This window comes from Coturnix japonica, chromosome Z, assembly GCF_054131305.1.
Source record: "Coturnix japonica strain WE chromosome Z, WE-NBRP24, whole genome shotgun sequence".
Lineage (NCBI taxonomy): Eukaryota > Metazoa > Chordata > Aves > Galliformes > Phasianidae > Coturnix > Coturnix japonica.
This window is the reverse complement of record NC_140702.1, coordinates 41,589,625-41,605,777: the sequence shown is the minus strand read 5'-3', so window position 1 is coordinate 41,605,777 and position 16,153 is coordinate 41,589,625. Positions and strand designations below refer to the sequence as shown.

Genomic DNA, 16,153 nt, shown 5'->3' with positions numbered 1-16,153 from the left:
GGTAAATGAAGTTCACTGTACAGTGTTCAAGGCAAATTACCCAGCTTTACAGATAACAGAAAGTGACTTTCCCAGCATTGTACTGGGAGGGGAGAGTCAAATATTAAACAAGTGAAGTAATGCACTGGGGGCTTATGCTGCTGGCACTTATTTATGACAATGAAGTGACTCGTGTTCAAGTGTTTGCAGGTTTGGTCCCCTAGAACATAGATGAAGTAAATAAAATGCTGTCACAACAGCTATTCTCTGTGCATGTTTTAGTTTAGGAGAAATTTATTAATACTGTATAATTAGAAGCAAGATTATTTTAAATTGCTAAGTTTTAGTTTTTTTTGCTTTGTCAAAGGGTATTACATGCCAGTACAGACCTACAGGGACCTACTGGTAATGGTATATTTGTTAGGTTAATCCACATACTGAGAAGCAAGCCCAATAAATCATTCTGACTGTAACTTGTACTTGTGAAGGCAGTCTTTGTCTTCCTGTTTTTGATATACATAGATTTAGCAGCTCCCTTTATTTCAAGGTCAATTGCAGGTCAAGTAAGCTCTTTGCCAATGTTCATATGTTTAAAAAAAAACAACAAAAAACAAAAAACAAAATAAAACCAGTAACTCTACCAGCTAAAGAAACACAAGTACTGATGTTAATGAAGTAAGCCCCAGCGTTCTCCAAAGGGAGATGAGCCTTTCCACTCTGTATTTGCTAATGGCAGAACTGAGCCAAGGAGTGTTATCTTTGGTCACAGCCAAAACAGCAGACAGACATCTCTCTGCCTGACCCCTTAACAAAGAGGGTGTTCCCTTCTGAGGAGGAATAGCTTTGTGGATTACCCAAAAGCTGGCAAAGCACGGGTCAAATAATTTTGACCAGTTTTGTGTAACTGACTTCAAAGCCACTGCTGAGTATGGCTTACAACCAACTAAGTCTAAGCAAGAAAAGTTGTAAGTTGAGGCAGTTTGAGGCAAGCTTTCTTCCAGGTGTTTGCACATCTTGAGGCTGGGTGACAGCAGGCCTAGGTAATGCTGCTGGTCATGGTCCTAGTAGACCAGACACTCACACAAACCAAAAGGAAAGGCAGGTTACAGACTCCTTGTCCCTACAAGCTGGGCTGGCAGGGAGTTGGAAGACAATCTGAACAACAGTGCTTGATTTTATTTTTAAATAGAAGAAAAACAGCACACATTCAACAAACTCCCTACATAGCCTGTCCTCCTAGGTTTGAGCTAACTCATTCTCCCTGCCTATGTCTTTTCCAAGTGCAGCAGAGGGCCATTTCATTTTGTTCCATGCAGCCTTCTGGGGCAGACAGTCCCAACTCAAGCTGGCAATGGGCTCGTTCTTCTGTCTTGGAGAAAAATGAGCCATTCAACAACTGCCATTCAAACATGCTTTCAATGAATTGAGAATCAGTTATGCAGTTCTGAGCAAGACACTACATACCTAGCTGGCTGACTTCTGCCTGCCCTCTTAGTAATCTGCAGTGTTAAGCAGATTACAGTGTTTTGTTTCTGGTAATCACGGTGCCATCAGAACTTTACTCCTTGATAATACTTAATTTACAACTTTTATTTTTTTTAAAAAATTTTAAAGGTTATAGAAGCTGTTTTCTCCAAAAAAGTCAGAGTGGCTCACAAGAAACTGAAAACTAAGAGCTGCCCAAGAGAAAATATGCTTGGCAAGGAAACACAGAAAACCCAAAGTAAGCCCTGTGGGCAAAAGAACTTGAAAAAACTTCGGTTAGCCCAATATTTACCCAAAAAGTGGTTGGAAAAAAAAAAGCCCATCTTGCAGTGGTTCTGACACTTGAGTGAGTGAGCACTTGATTCTGAACAAAAAAGGAAAAAGACTGATAGGCCTTGTAAGTTTTAGTTAAAGAATAAAGCATGGATTTCCACGAAAGCACAATATATACAGGGCAAACATACAACAGTACGCCTAGTGCTTCATTCCTTGCTATGCAAATGCACAACCTCGGCAACAGATGTTTTTAGATGCCTGGAATTCCCAGCAGTAATTGCTATTTACTGTGATAAGGAAGCAAAGAGGTATGTAACACGTGTACTTTCCCATCAGAGGGAAAGTCTCCCACCTACTCTTCTGAAGGTACAGAAATGAAAGGCAGTTTGTGATTTGTCTTATATATGACTCAGGAGAAACAGATGAATACAGTTTGCTGAGAAGAAAACATTACATCAACGGGTTTTTCTCCCACGTAAGGTAACCTAGCAGGAACACTGGGTATCAAAACCTGCTGTTTTGTCATAGACAGCTCACAGCACTAATGACATTTTTATGACTGCAAAAATGGGGTTTCAGCAAGAAAGGGTTTTGTTTATCATCTGCTATAAAACAAATGCTTAAAGCCAGCTATCAGCCAGAGTTCACTTCAGCTCTTGCTTTTTCACCTGCAGTAATGCTGCCAGAAACACATTAGAAATTCAGTGACAGTCACCTCCAGAAAAGCAGCAGGACAGATACAGATCATACACAGACCTTTGTGTAAACAAAATGTCTGCCTGAGGTACTAATGTATTTTCATAAACTTAAAAGCAAGTTGACAATTGAGGAATATAAATAGATAAAAGAAATGTGATTTTAATTAGCCAAAAGGCTGGCTTTTTAATGCTTCCATATCTAAAGGACGAAACAAAAGCTGATTAAAAACATTATCAGTCGGACAACCTTACAAATGCAGGGAAAAAAGCCAAGGCAAGAACTAAGTAGTTTAATACATTGTGTATAATGAATCTCAGCTGATTCACAGAAAAATTCCTTTGGCAAGCTCATTGAGAATAAGATTGCAGTTCTTTTCTGAGGTCTGAGTAAACTGCAATTATTAGCCAGAAAGCCAAAATGCAAACTTAACGTCAACTTAACTTATAACCACATTCTTCCCCAGTCACACTTCCAAAGGAAATACTGTATGCTCTTTAAACCTGCTTCTAATACAGGAATATCATGACTCTTTGAAGAGGTCCACATACACACATCCTTGCACTTTCCACCAGAAGCCACATCAGCCTGAGTGGGGCTCTGGGCAGCACACATGCACATTGCAACATAACCCTGCAAGAGGACAGCTTCAAGAAGAGAAACCCTTTTGGGTTTAGCATAAGAATTGACTGGTGCATATCTAGCACTTCAGAATATTCTTTGTGCCCTTTTCTCACATAGATACGCATCTTCTCTCCCCTTTTATTCTGCCCTTACAGTCATATTTCCAAACACCTGTGGAAAAGCCTCTAAAGAAAAACAGTGGCCAATTCAGCATATGAAAGTCAGCAGAAAAGCGATAATGAGATGCCATCAGCCTGTTTCTGTTGGCTCCTTCATTTCACACGTTCTTTTTTTCCTTTCTGGGTACCTTGTTGTCTGCTGTTTTGAGACGGTGTAAAACTGGAACTGGAACTGGAGCTGGAACTGGCAGGACTGGGCTGTTCAGACTTAAAAAGAAAATAAATAAATAAATAAATAAATAACATTATAACGAACCTTTTTATTATTATTATTTTTGCCTAAAACACTTACTGTTAGCTACTGCTTCAGGCATACTTTGAAGAAAATAGAACTCCAGAACAGAACAATACTTTCAGATCGTTGCTTCAGGAGTCAACAAGGCAAACAATACAAAAGCAGCTAAGCACTCAACATACATAACACACAGTGCTTTAGCAAAGTGTAAATCTCAACAAGAAACTACCATGTTTGAGTGGCTCATGTAAGCTTAAATGAGTTCATAACAGAATGCATGGACCCAAGACTACTTAGCCCTTGCCATACTGCAGTTGCAACATTTTCCAAATAAATAATGCTTTAGTGGAACATGAAAAGAGAGAAAGACCTGAGCAGATCAAGCAGAAAGCTTCAAGCAGTTTACTCTCAACTTCCTTAGAAAGTAAACCTTAAGATGAGCAGTTAAACTTTTCTGCTGTTAATTATTTCCTCTTATGCCAATATTTTCCTTGCATAGTAAAGTCCTGTAAACTGCAACAGTGATCAAACTAGAAAGACTGCTTTATTACACAGGAAAATTATTTTACCTCATTGAAAACTAGATATTTATATCTCTTTAGAATACAGTCATTAACATAACTTTATATGACTTTACAAGCAGTTACATAAATATTTTGCCAGTGCTGTTTAAACTATATTCTTGTCCAAAATTCATTAAAATTTCTTAAACAAATTAATCAATATATAATTCTATATAATTTTTCCCATTCCGTCCATGGCTTAAGAGCATTGTTCTGATAATTTTTGCCTCCTGCCGGTATACTGCGTGCCTCCATACACTTCTTTTGTGGTATGTCAGGTTTTAGGTATGTACATGCACACACAGCTATATAAGAGATACCAAATCTGGTATATGGGCATCAGGAATGCTAACAGAACACAAAACAGGAAATGTCCACACAGAAAGAATGGTGAAACTGGAGGCAACAATAATAGAAAAATCTACTAAAGAAAACAAAACCTACTTAATCTTCAAATTTTATACAGTTGCATTGCTGTGAATTGTTATCCAGGTAAATCAAGCATTTCTATCTCTCCTTGTCTATACAATAACCCTTGTGATTCCTCTAGAATGAAATCCTTGTATAAAATAACAGCAGTATGCAGTCACAGTTGTCTTTTCTCCATAAAACAATCCATTGTTGGCTTTCATAAGGAGCAGGCAGATTTACAGCACCTTACTGCCTTTTCTCACACTGAAAGATGCCTCTCTGGGCAGCAGAATGTTTAAGAAAAACACCATTGAGATCTACTGCCTTGTAATGTACACAGCTTTCACAAAAACACAGTCAAAATACAAATTGTAGACAAAGACTCGTAGAAATGTTAAGGTTAGAAAGACCACTAATATCATCCAGTCTAACCACCAGCCATGGCTGAATTGGGTATATATCATTTTTATACACAGGAACCAACCCTCTGCTGAGAAACACAACCCAAACAACTATAAAATCCCTTTCTGACTAACAAGTGTGATTCTAACGCTGTTGTCACGATGGGACCACTTTGGAGGACATGGAAGTATCACTTGACACTACATTAAAAAAAAGTAATTTTCTGAAGCAAATTTTCTTTTTACCACTGGAATTTTCCACAAAATCATTTATTTCCTCCTGCCTGGATTTCTGAATTTAGCTGTAAAATAAGTCTGATGACATGATACAGACTGCACTGATGAAAAACAGGAGTTAAAGCAAACTTATTACAATTCTGAAAGCTAATTTCAGTCTTCTAGCTGCAGGTAACCCATACACATCTGGTTTGTTCACAGCAAAATTATAGGCTGACAGCCAGCAAGGTTTCCATTAAATGCATTTTTCCCTTTGTTAGCATTCACACGAACAGTAGCATATATAAACAACATTCATTTTTTTAAACAAAATTCCAAACACTAATATTATCAACTTAAAATGCTAGGAGAATTTCTAAAACCGTAGGGAAAAAAAAAATGCACCAACACAGATACGTTTTCTAGTCAACTTCACCACTTTCATTTTGAACTAGCTTACTAAAAAGGGAAAAGGCCTGATCAAGAAATACCTGCAAATGCTTTCCCCCAGCATTATCTTTATATAGATAAATATATAGCATTATTATTATATTGTGTGCCTCCGGTGGCTCAGTGCTTAAAAACGCCACTTTGCAACACTGGAGGCCCAGGTTCGAATCCCCCCTGTGGTGCAAGTGGTAGAAGTGCTGCTCTGCTACACATGGGCTCGAATCCCGGGGGTTGGACTCGATGATCTCTAAGGTCCCTTCCAACCCGCACAAGACTGTGAGACTGTGTGATACTGTGATCTGAAGAAAAAGGGTCACAAGCAGGAATGGCTAAGATGTTGTATAAATACAACACTGGTATAATACCATCCTGATAAAATTTCCCCCTTGCTTCAATGAGATCACTTTGAGAGGCCAAACCATGCAAACTACCAATGAAACACACATCATCCCTTCTCTTTTGAAAGGGATTCTTAATGCCACTTGAAGCCATTATTTTCTTAAGCTGCTCCTCCTGAAAATTTACTCCAAGACATTCGGGTTAACATATGTGTGTTACAAGTGTTAACTGCTGGAAAAGAAACTTTCTTCTGCTATAAGAAAATGAGAATGCGATTGCACCTGAAGGATAGTGCAGACAGCTGACTTGAACATGAGAATTAACATCATTAAAAGAAAAGACCTGCCTTTTAGAAGGGACGAAAAATGTTCCTTCCATATATAAATATGGATTAGTCCCTATAGCACTGACACTTCTTGTTACAAGAGGGTATCCTTTGTCACTTAACCAATGCTTTTTGGCAGCTTCACAGGATGCTATCCCAAGAGCTTAGGTATTTACAGCTTTATTCTCTTCAATTTTCTGCTCTTATCCACTAGTTACTAATCACCAAGTAGATTTTTTTTAATGGGTCTGAAATTAGCTAAAGGGTGTCCTTCAACAATAGAAACTCAAGACAGGACCAGCAAAGAGCTTCTGTCATACGTCCTTTTCCTGTTTTACTGGTTTTCTCTTCCTGCAGACAAGCTAATGAGAGCTCGGACCCAAACTGCTCATTAGTGCAATGACCTGATATAATTTATTGCACTCAGTTTATTCCCTTTTACTGCTCTCACACAGATGCACAGGAGACACTGGCTTCTTTATTAGGCCCGGCTGAGGGATTCTGTGTTTTGAAACTGGCAAGAAAAGGAACTTCTCTCTGGCTCAAGTTTTCCCTGAAAAGGTACTTTTTTTGGCCACCTCTAAATCTCCTGGCTTGGTTAGTTCAAAACATTTTTATTTGTTTCTACAAATACAATTTACTCTACGTTATTATACAATTTATTCTCAAACAAGAAACAATTTTCAGGTGAAGTCTCCTGTTTATGACATACCATATAAAAGTACTGTTTCTATAATATTTTGTGGTTACTTGGAATCATATAACAATATTAAAAATAAAGCCCACCATTTAAAGCTCTTTATTCACATTAAAATAATAGAAAACATCTGCACGTGGGTGACATGGGCTCTCTGTGCCTTCCTCTGACCGACTGCTAGAGGACCTTGCATACTACTTCATATTACAACATAAAACTAAAATCTGCAGTAAGATTCCACATCCCATCACCAGATCTACATATTTTCTGCTTTTACTCACAGTAGTCCTAGGACTGAGGTTTCCCTGAGCTGTATATACTGAAAGGTTAAAGCAGTCAGAGTGTTATTTGCATTCCCATTTTGTGCAAAGCTGTCTTCTCAGGAAACTGAAACACTACCCAAAGACATGGCTTCTTCTCTAATGGAGCTCCTACTTGCAACTCCTACTGCCTCACAGGGGCCTGCCATCAACCATCACAGCTGGGTAGTAACTGCTTTGGTCAGCCCGGACAGCTGCCATGCAGGAAGAAAGATGTTCTTAATTTTCTTTAATTGCCATATTCTCTGTATGCTGTGTTCTATTTTAAGTATCAGTGCTGAGAAGGACAGATGTTGATGCCGTCCCAGTTCACTACTCAGGAGGGTGAACAGGCACTTTGCTGTCACTTTTGGTGTAGTAAGAAGACAGTTCGTTTACATTCTCCCAGATCCAAGGCCAGGTATAAGAGAAATCCATGTGTTCACATTAACAAAGAAACAGCTGGAGAACCACATAACTACTTGTTAAACTCCTTTTATGTATGTTATTCAGCACTCTGGTACATTTCTGTACCATTAAAGAACAAGTCTTCTCAGCAGGTACACAGAGACACTGCAAATACAGTGTAGTTCCTCTCTTATTTTGTTTAGCTCAAACTCTATGCACTGCTTCCAACACAATCCTACACTAAATATTCAGTGCTCAAAAATCCATGAAAGTCATACATATCAAGTCAATATACACCACCTAAACATCTGGAGAAACTGCATTTCTTCTAAATTGCTGCTGCAGCATACCATCTTAGCTTACACACCATCTTCACTATTGTAGACCACAGGCTCCTAAATCCATGTCCCAAGAGCAGGAGGGAAAAAAAAAACAAACCAACAGATTTTCCCAGAATTTCACAGCAGACTTAACAGAGTATCACTGCAGTGCTTTCCACACCATTGGTGTTGGCCCTGTCCATTTTCACAGCAAGTTTTATTATATTCAGTGTTTGCTCAAACTTGATTCCTGGGATTTAAACGATTATGTTAAAATGTCAGCTTTCATCTCTGAGCATTCCAGTTTCAGTGAAAAGATTTAGGGGAAAAAATATACAAAAAGCTTTGTTATGCCCTAAAAAAATTCTCAAGTGCCCAGAACAAATAAAAGCCATGGAAACTCTTCTCATAGCTACGTAAATTTTAGCCAGTCTTGAGATACCAGAGCGAACACTGACTTTCACATGCCTCAATACTGTTGGCAGCGTGCTATATGCCCATTTTTCTCTACAAATAATTTTGAAGCATCTGTCAGTATGGCTCCTAAGCCCCTGCATTATGCTAATATTATTTGCATTTGTGTTGCACTTTCACAAAAGTTCATGTATATTATATTTACACACAGAGCTACACCATCTTGATTTCCCTGAGAAAAAAACCACAGGACAGATTGCTGTCTTTTCACTGGCCTTATACTAACCTTTAAAAGTATGTGCCAATTCTTCCCCAAAGAAAACAATCAAAAACTTGATGGTTCCACATTTAAAATGGGGGGAAAAAAAATGAAAAAAGAGGAAAGGTCATAAAGGCCTCAGTTAGATCTAACTAGATGTAGTTCAGCAATTTTAGCTGGTAACTAACAGGTGTTGGATTTTATAGTAATTATATGGAACCATTTCTCTGGATCACAGCATAATAGATGTAAGCAGATACAGTAATTCAAATGTAATGAAGTCCATACCACAGAGACTTCACATGATCATGATAATTCATTTATAGCATTTTTGCCACAATCATCTCAACCCTCCAAAACTGCCATTATATCATGACTTTGCCATCCCAGCCACTTACGCCAGAAAAAAAAACCTAAGATAATAAAATATTGGCACTGCACACAACCCCTTAAAAACCTTACTAGCTGTAGGCTAATGGGAGAACAGAATTTTCTGGGGCTAAAATGCAGAAAAGAAGGCCCCAGTAAAAATAAATAAATGAATAAATAAAATGTGTTAATGCAAGTGATTGGGTTAATCTACATGATTAGTCTACACTTCAAGTGATGCAGTGCATATGATCACTTACTGAAGCCTAAATCAGTAGCCTAATATAACATATGATGATATTCCCATGTTTCTACAATTGAAAAGAAATAAAAAAATAATGTAATACCCATGACTTTGCCTCAAAAATGTAAAATCTCCTATGTTTTGCAAGACTGTAGTTGTAACCTGGATATTTAGCCATACCTTTGTAATTTCTCTCCATTTCTAAATCCTTACTATTTTTGCAAGCAAGTGAATTCCAAACACATCACAGGAACAAAGCCTCAATATCGCAGCTTACTGCCATGATGGAATCATTGCCTGTTGATCTCACTGCTGCTTTATCCTGCAGTGATTCAACCCATCACATACAAAGCAGTTTGATAGCACTCAAACTTCTGCAAGTGAATTAAAAACATTTTTTCCTTTGTGACTACACCTAATGAAAACAGGCTCAGTACAATCTTCTGAGTTGTAAGGGACACATAAATGTTATCTGTTGCACAGCCTGGCTGAACACATGGTAAATCTGAACCAAAGGACACTCTGCCAAGTTTCAAGTTGTCTTCAAATAGAAATGTTCAAAGATTTGACTTTTTTCCTTGGTCTCACTGCCCTAAATGCTGAGATTTTCTGAAGGGGCTCTGGGCAGGCTAGTCTAAAGACCAGGGAAAGCAGTCAGTCCAAATTTTGCAGTGGCTGTAGGTGCCCACAGCTGTGGTTGTTCTCTTCCTCCATCCCATGTGCTGACTATGGTGCCTTTACTTAACTCTAGATGGAAGATGGGGTTTGCCCTCTTCAAGACTGGCACTTACCCAGTACAGAAGCTGAACAATGCCATAGTACCACAGGCACTGTTGGCCATTCAGGCTTCTTGCCTTCTGTCTGTCTAGCACTTCTGCAAGGAGAACCGATCATCTTAAGCCACTATTTATCTCTGAGTACAATCTGGAGAGAAATATCTTGGACTGTACAATATTTTATCTGCTAACACCTGCCTGTGATTTCAGAAACTACATTGGTTAACAACAAGAAAACACCACATGGAGCTATCTTCAACTACTATGAATCTAAACTGTGTTATCTGAAAAAGATCTTTCTTTGGCTCCCAGCCCAGGTGAATAGCAGGAGTTTTCAGCTAACAAGTGCCTGGAGGTTTAACAAAACAAAAGGCATTTTCCAGATATTCTTGCACATTTGTAATAGTTAAATTGATAAATCTGACTCCAGATCTAAAGTGGCATTTTATGGATTTCTTTGAAAAGGTGCTCATGTTGCAGCTTTAAGACTTCTTTAAGACATGCAAGCAGTTAATTAAATACAACTCATAGTCTACATAACATCACCGTTATATATATATATATTCATTGTTCTGTAACTGACTTACTAAGATGTTTGTATTTTTCTAAAGGCAAATGGCTTGGCTAAAGTACTCTACTCCTAGAAATCAAAAGCACCTCAACTCTTGAACTGTCACAATTTGTTAGCATGGGTTTCTACTTGGGTTGTATTCCAATAGACTCGGGCATGCCAAAAAACTCCTACTACTAATCACAATGTTGTAACTGTAGGAAGAAAAAGAAAAAAGCTAATCACGTGCAAAGTAATTGAGCTGAAGACAGAAATTCCTAAAGCAGAGCTGTATGCCTGTGTGCCTTCAAACTCTGCCTTCACACATGGTGAACTTCAAGAGGTTTTATTCAGATCACTGCTATTACAGACTATTGAAAAGATGAGCAACACTGATCAGCCCATCACTTATAAACGGTCTATTTGATCTTCTTGATGTCACTGTGTTGCTGCAAAGAGATCTTTGCAAACGGAGAGCACTGCACTATTTTTTCTCCATATCAAGCCTATGAGAATTGGTACAAAACCAAAAAAAGAAGTATCAAAGCATCCCTTCTGTGACCATTTCACCGTTCAGAAGGGGTAGCCATCTTCCAAGGCCTGGAAAGACGCCTCCCTTGGATCCAAAGCTTTGTATTTCTCTAGTTCACATAGCTTACAGTTCACATAAAAATTATGAGAACATCACCTTATTTCATGGTCAGAGAGCAAAAAAACAAGGTCATGTCTTCATTTTTGTTTTATTCTTTTAATCATACTGCTGCACTGTCCCTTATAGGAAGCAAACAGTGTACTTCAACTAAAGCATCCTGTTACTGAACTTAAAAGCAAGATCTTAAAAGTTTTCTCCCTGAGCTGTGCTAGTATACCTACACCTCAATAGAAATATAAATCCTTCATGTTTTTACTCCCTCTCCAAGTCTGGGGCCCCCAACACAGAAACAAGGTGGAGCTGTTGGAGAAGGTCCAGAGGAGGGCCACAAAAATGATCGCTGGGCTGAAGCACCTCTCCTATGAACACTGAAGGAACTGTGCTTGTTCAGCCCAGAAAAGAGAAAGCTGCAGGGAAACCTCATTGCAGCCTTTCAATATTTACAGGGAGTTTATGAACAGGGATGTCAACTTTTTACAAGAGTAGACAGCAACATGACAAAGGGGAATGATTTTATACTAAAGGAGGGGAGATTTAGTTTAGATGTCAGGGCAAGTTTGTTTTTGTTTTTTTTAACTAAGTGGTGAGGTGATGGAATAGGCTGCTCAGAGAGGATGTGGATGACCCATGCCTGGATGTGTCCAAGGCCAGGTTTGATGGGGCTTTGGGTACTTTAATCTAGTGCTTGGCAACCTTGTTTGTGGCACGTGGGTTGGGCCTTGATGATCCATGAGGTCCCTTCCAACCCAAGGCATTCTATGATTCTACGATCATAAGATAAAGGACTGTCCAAAAAACAGAGACCCATGGAATCCCTCTACTGACTGCTCACCAGTCAGATATAACTCCATTTACTCTGACCCTCTGAGTCTGATCCATCATTCAACTGTTTGCCTGTTTTAGTACTGTTACACTGGATATCTTCACCCGAAGGATACTGTAAGAAACTGCTTTACTGAAATTCAGAAAGATAATATCAACTGCCTTATATTGGTCAACTAGGTGGGTAACCTCAAAGAAAGTAATTGACTACATTAAAAAAAGACTTCCCCCTTCAGGACCTGTGTTGGTTATGAACAATGACTGCATAGTCTTCCAAGTGTTTTTCAGCAACTCTCATAGTGACCACAGTTTCATCAGGCCCCAAAGTGAGACTGATGTAGGCACTAGGGTCTGCTTTCTTGAAAACAAAGACAATATCTGACAGCTCCCAGTCAGATTTCTCCACATTCCCAAGATCACTGCAGAAAAATTAAGAAAAGTCTTGTGATGACGTCAGTTAAGTAAATAAGACTGGAATGAATTTTATAACATGCTGTTGTGTCAGAGCATGCCACTGAAGAAGCATCTTCCCAGCTTCAGGCAACTAAAATGGGTAATATCACAGAGCATGAACAGACCATAAATAGCTACTGACATATAGCAGATCTATATAACATTGCAACTTTTCATTCTTTTTTCCATATTACCTTGTTTATAGCATATATCATTTGTTGATTTAGCTGTATTTTTTTTTCCTCTGAAATACCTAGAAACCCACGAGCACAATAAAAGTTCCTATTTTTCCAACACACAATTACCTTTACTGCTTTATAACATTGCTCAAATGCTCCTTCGGTTCCTTGGTTAAAACTAACAAAACAAAGAAGGACTTTATGAAATCCTGTGGATATTAGTTAACCACACTGCCCAGTTCTCCCATAATGGTAACAGCAGTGTGAATCCACAGGTAACTTAGAGTACTTTTCCAGGTTTTCTAGATATGTTTTCCTATAAGCATATTGCTGACATTCTAAATATTGCCACTGACTAGACCCATAGTCATCTTGATTTACTGATAAGCAAGTTCTCAAAGCAATTTTTACCCATACAGTGATATGGACTATACTGTCCCTCCCACTGAAGACTCAATTGCTCCATGATCCAGGATGTCAATAGTAATATAAACCAGAGTCCATATCTGTAGATTCTTCTTCTCTCTGAGTGGAATTTAGTAGTTTACTTTCTCAGTAAGAGAGGTGTGAAAAACCAGAAAACTCTGAATCTGTTTTTTTGCTTTAGTACAGAATCAAGGCACCCCTCATGTCCTGCAGGGACAGCCATCCAGTTGGATGGCAAACAGCAGGACAGGAGGAGTTGTGTAATCTCTATGAAAAAAAAACAAGCGCATGAACATTATACCATTGATAAAAGGCAGGAAGTTGCAAGACAAAGACGGCAACACACATCAACAATTAACAATTATTTTAAGCACCTATCTATATTCTTTACAAATCAGTCATCTGCAAGCTGCTATGCAGCACACAAATCTGCAATGTCTGCACTTGGAAGATTCCAGTTACACTGCAGTCGTTTTTCTTAATTCTTTCCTTTTTGAAGAATATTGAAGATCAGATGTAGAAATGTATACGCCTTTACATGAGCACCTATCTGAATAAATACAAAGTCTAAAATCAAACTCAGTGCTGAGTGTCTGGCTACATCAAGGGTAGGTGGTAAGTCTTAGGGTATTGCCATGACTCATAGTAAGCTAAATATCTATTTTAAAGACCTTTAAATCTAATTTACACTAAGGCTATTAAGTATGAATATTTTCAGGTTTAATGGAAACATCATAAACGCAACTTCAACAGTGCTGTAGAGAGGGGCCTATCATTTTAAACACCTCCCAGACTGTATAGCCTTTGCATGCCTTAGCTGTACATGCATTAAAATACCAAGTTAGAAACACAACAGAGACGTGAGATCTCTCTCAGCCACGTGTTTCTATGAAGAACCTAACTGTTGCTACCTCCTCACAGCCTGTTCCAGAGAGCACAAGCACAGCTATGAATGGTAATGAAGGCACAGAAATATAATAAAACAAAAAAATTACTGAATAAGCTAAATTAGTCAGATTTTCTCTCCATCTTGTTTACTGCCTCAAGCCTTAAGCACAAATGAAGATGCCAAACAGGCCTTCTCTTCCTATCCCTTTCCTTCTTATTATCATCTATCTATAAAAGATGCTCCTAAAGCTGAACTCTGCCAGGAGAATGAGTTATATCCTAGTCATCAAAAGAATATTGTGCTTGAAACAGATGAGCAGGCATGGAAGAAACATTTTCAGGAAAGCAAACTTCCACAGAAGAAACTTTCATGTTAAGTCCAATGACTTTGGATAGATTCTCCCCATTCAAGGAACACCTTCTCCAGTAAACCGGCATCATTTACAGAACTGACTTTTTTAGCAGAAAAATAACAAACAACACTATTTTACTGTAGCCTTTTCTCAAATTCACTGGATTATCTAGTGCTTGAGCCTAAAATCTTAGCATGTGAAATACAAGTATTTAAACCAATTCCCTTCAATGTTCCCTCCCCCCCCGAAAAATAATAAAAATAATAATTAAAAATAAATAAATAAATAAATAATAAAAAGATCGAGATCCAAAGAGCAATACTATTTGACACTATTTGTGAGCATTTCCGCTATGCTCATTGGTCATAACACTGACATTTATAAATGACGTACACGTGATTAGGAAATACAATTTGAGCACAACATACATGAGTTTAAACAGCCAGTGGTCAACCCCCTTCAGTCTGAACTATTTGCCAGTATAAAGGAGAAGTGAAAATACAAATACAGCACACAATCCCAAAGACAAGGAATACTTTACACATATGAAAAGAAACAAAACACATCTTACTTCAGATTTAGAAGACACATTTTCTTCCATGTCAGAATCATTGGGGTCTACAATACCATCAAATGGTGGCAGAGTAGATGTCTTCTTTCCCAGTGTATCACTTTCAATTTTGACTCTCCCCATCTTGAGCTGAGACCTGTCCTTTGTTTGTTTTTTGTCAGCTGAACAAGTAAGAATAAGTGATGGAGCATTAGAAAAGCTTTTAAATAATGACTCTGACACACTTTTTTTTCTCTTTTTTGCAGAAGGTTCATCAGAATCCAGAATAGAGGGCCTTTTTGTAGGGGTCTTCTTTTCTTGCTGCTGTCCACCTGTAATGGTGAGGATGGGGGTGTTTTCAGATTTTGGCTCCTTGGACATGGACTTGGGTTCCTTGAAGGCCATCTTAGGAACCATTTTTTCATCTTTTAGTGGTTTATTTTCTTTGGGTTTCTTAGAGGATTCTTTGGAAGATTTGTTGTGTTCCCTGGAAGGTTCTTTGAAGGCACTTTTTTGTTCTTTCGAGTCTTTAGAAGTTTTTTCCTTGTGCTCCTTTGTTAACTTGTGGGGCTTCGAAAAACTGTTACTACTGCCGCTACTGCTATTTGTGTTCAGAATCTTAGTTGGGTCCTGCAAAAGGAGATACAAAACTTTAAATAAAAAAAAGAAGAAGAAAAGGTAAACAACAGACACAGGATTCATGTCAGAAACTTTGAACTACACAGTGAAAAAAAGAAACAGTAAATGACCATCTAAGAACTGATAGAGAAACTATTACAAAGTTATGGATCATGAGCAGTTATTTCTGCCTGTTTGTATTTGCTAGACAAAGGCTAGTTTTTATCTCCTAAGAATCAGATATGGCCTTCAAGGAACGTTTTAAGGTGAACATAAAATGCCAACATTTCCTAAACTACTAACATTAAATTCCGGGGGAGGTGGGGGGGGGGGGGGGGGGGAGGGGAGGGATCACAACAAAAGATCACCATATCACATACTATTAACAGAATTACTCCAGAACCAGTGTAAAACATGTCCTCTCACTGACATTTCAGGCAGAGCTTGAGTACCATACCATGATTCCCCCTTCAACTTTAGACAGAGCCTGTCCCTTATACTGACTGGCAACTGTGGATCCAGCCTGGCTATGTCATGCATGATTTGACATGTAACATCTCAGTAGTAAATGTTGTTTAACAGAAAGCTTCTACTAAGAAGGTTCTTCTTTGTATTTACTGTTGTCTATATTGCGCATTTCATTGACTTTTTAAATTCAACAGTTATACAATGAGACAGATTTCTGAGAGGGTGATAA

The 16,153-nt window shown here is 38.3% G+C and overlaps 1 protein-coding gene across 8 annotated transcripts in view; it reads right to left on the bottom strand.

Moving 5' to 3' along the window:
- MLLT3 (MLLT3 super elongation complex subunit) overlaps nucleotides 1-16,153 on the bottom strand; it is a 107,912-nt gene that overhangs the window by 15,527 nt on the left and 76,232 nt on the right. For all 8 annotated transcript variants that reach the window (XM_015849092.3, XM_015849096.3, XM_015849095.3 and 5 more), the window contains 2 exons: nucleotides 14,860-15,468; nucleotides 3,368-3,446 (listed from right to left, as the gene is read on the bottom strand). In XM_015849092.3, the coding sequence (XP_015704578.1) occupies nucleotides 3,368-3,446; nucleotides 14,860-15,468 (688 nt within the window). The remainder of the gene's footprint in view (nucleotides 1-3,367; nucleotides 3,447-14,859; nucleotides 15,469-16,153) is intronic.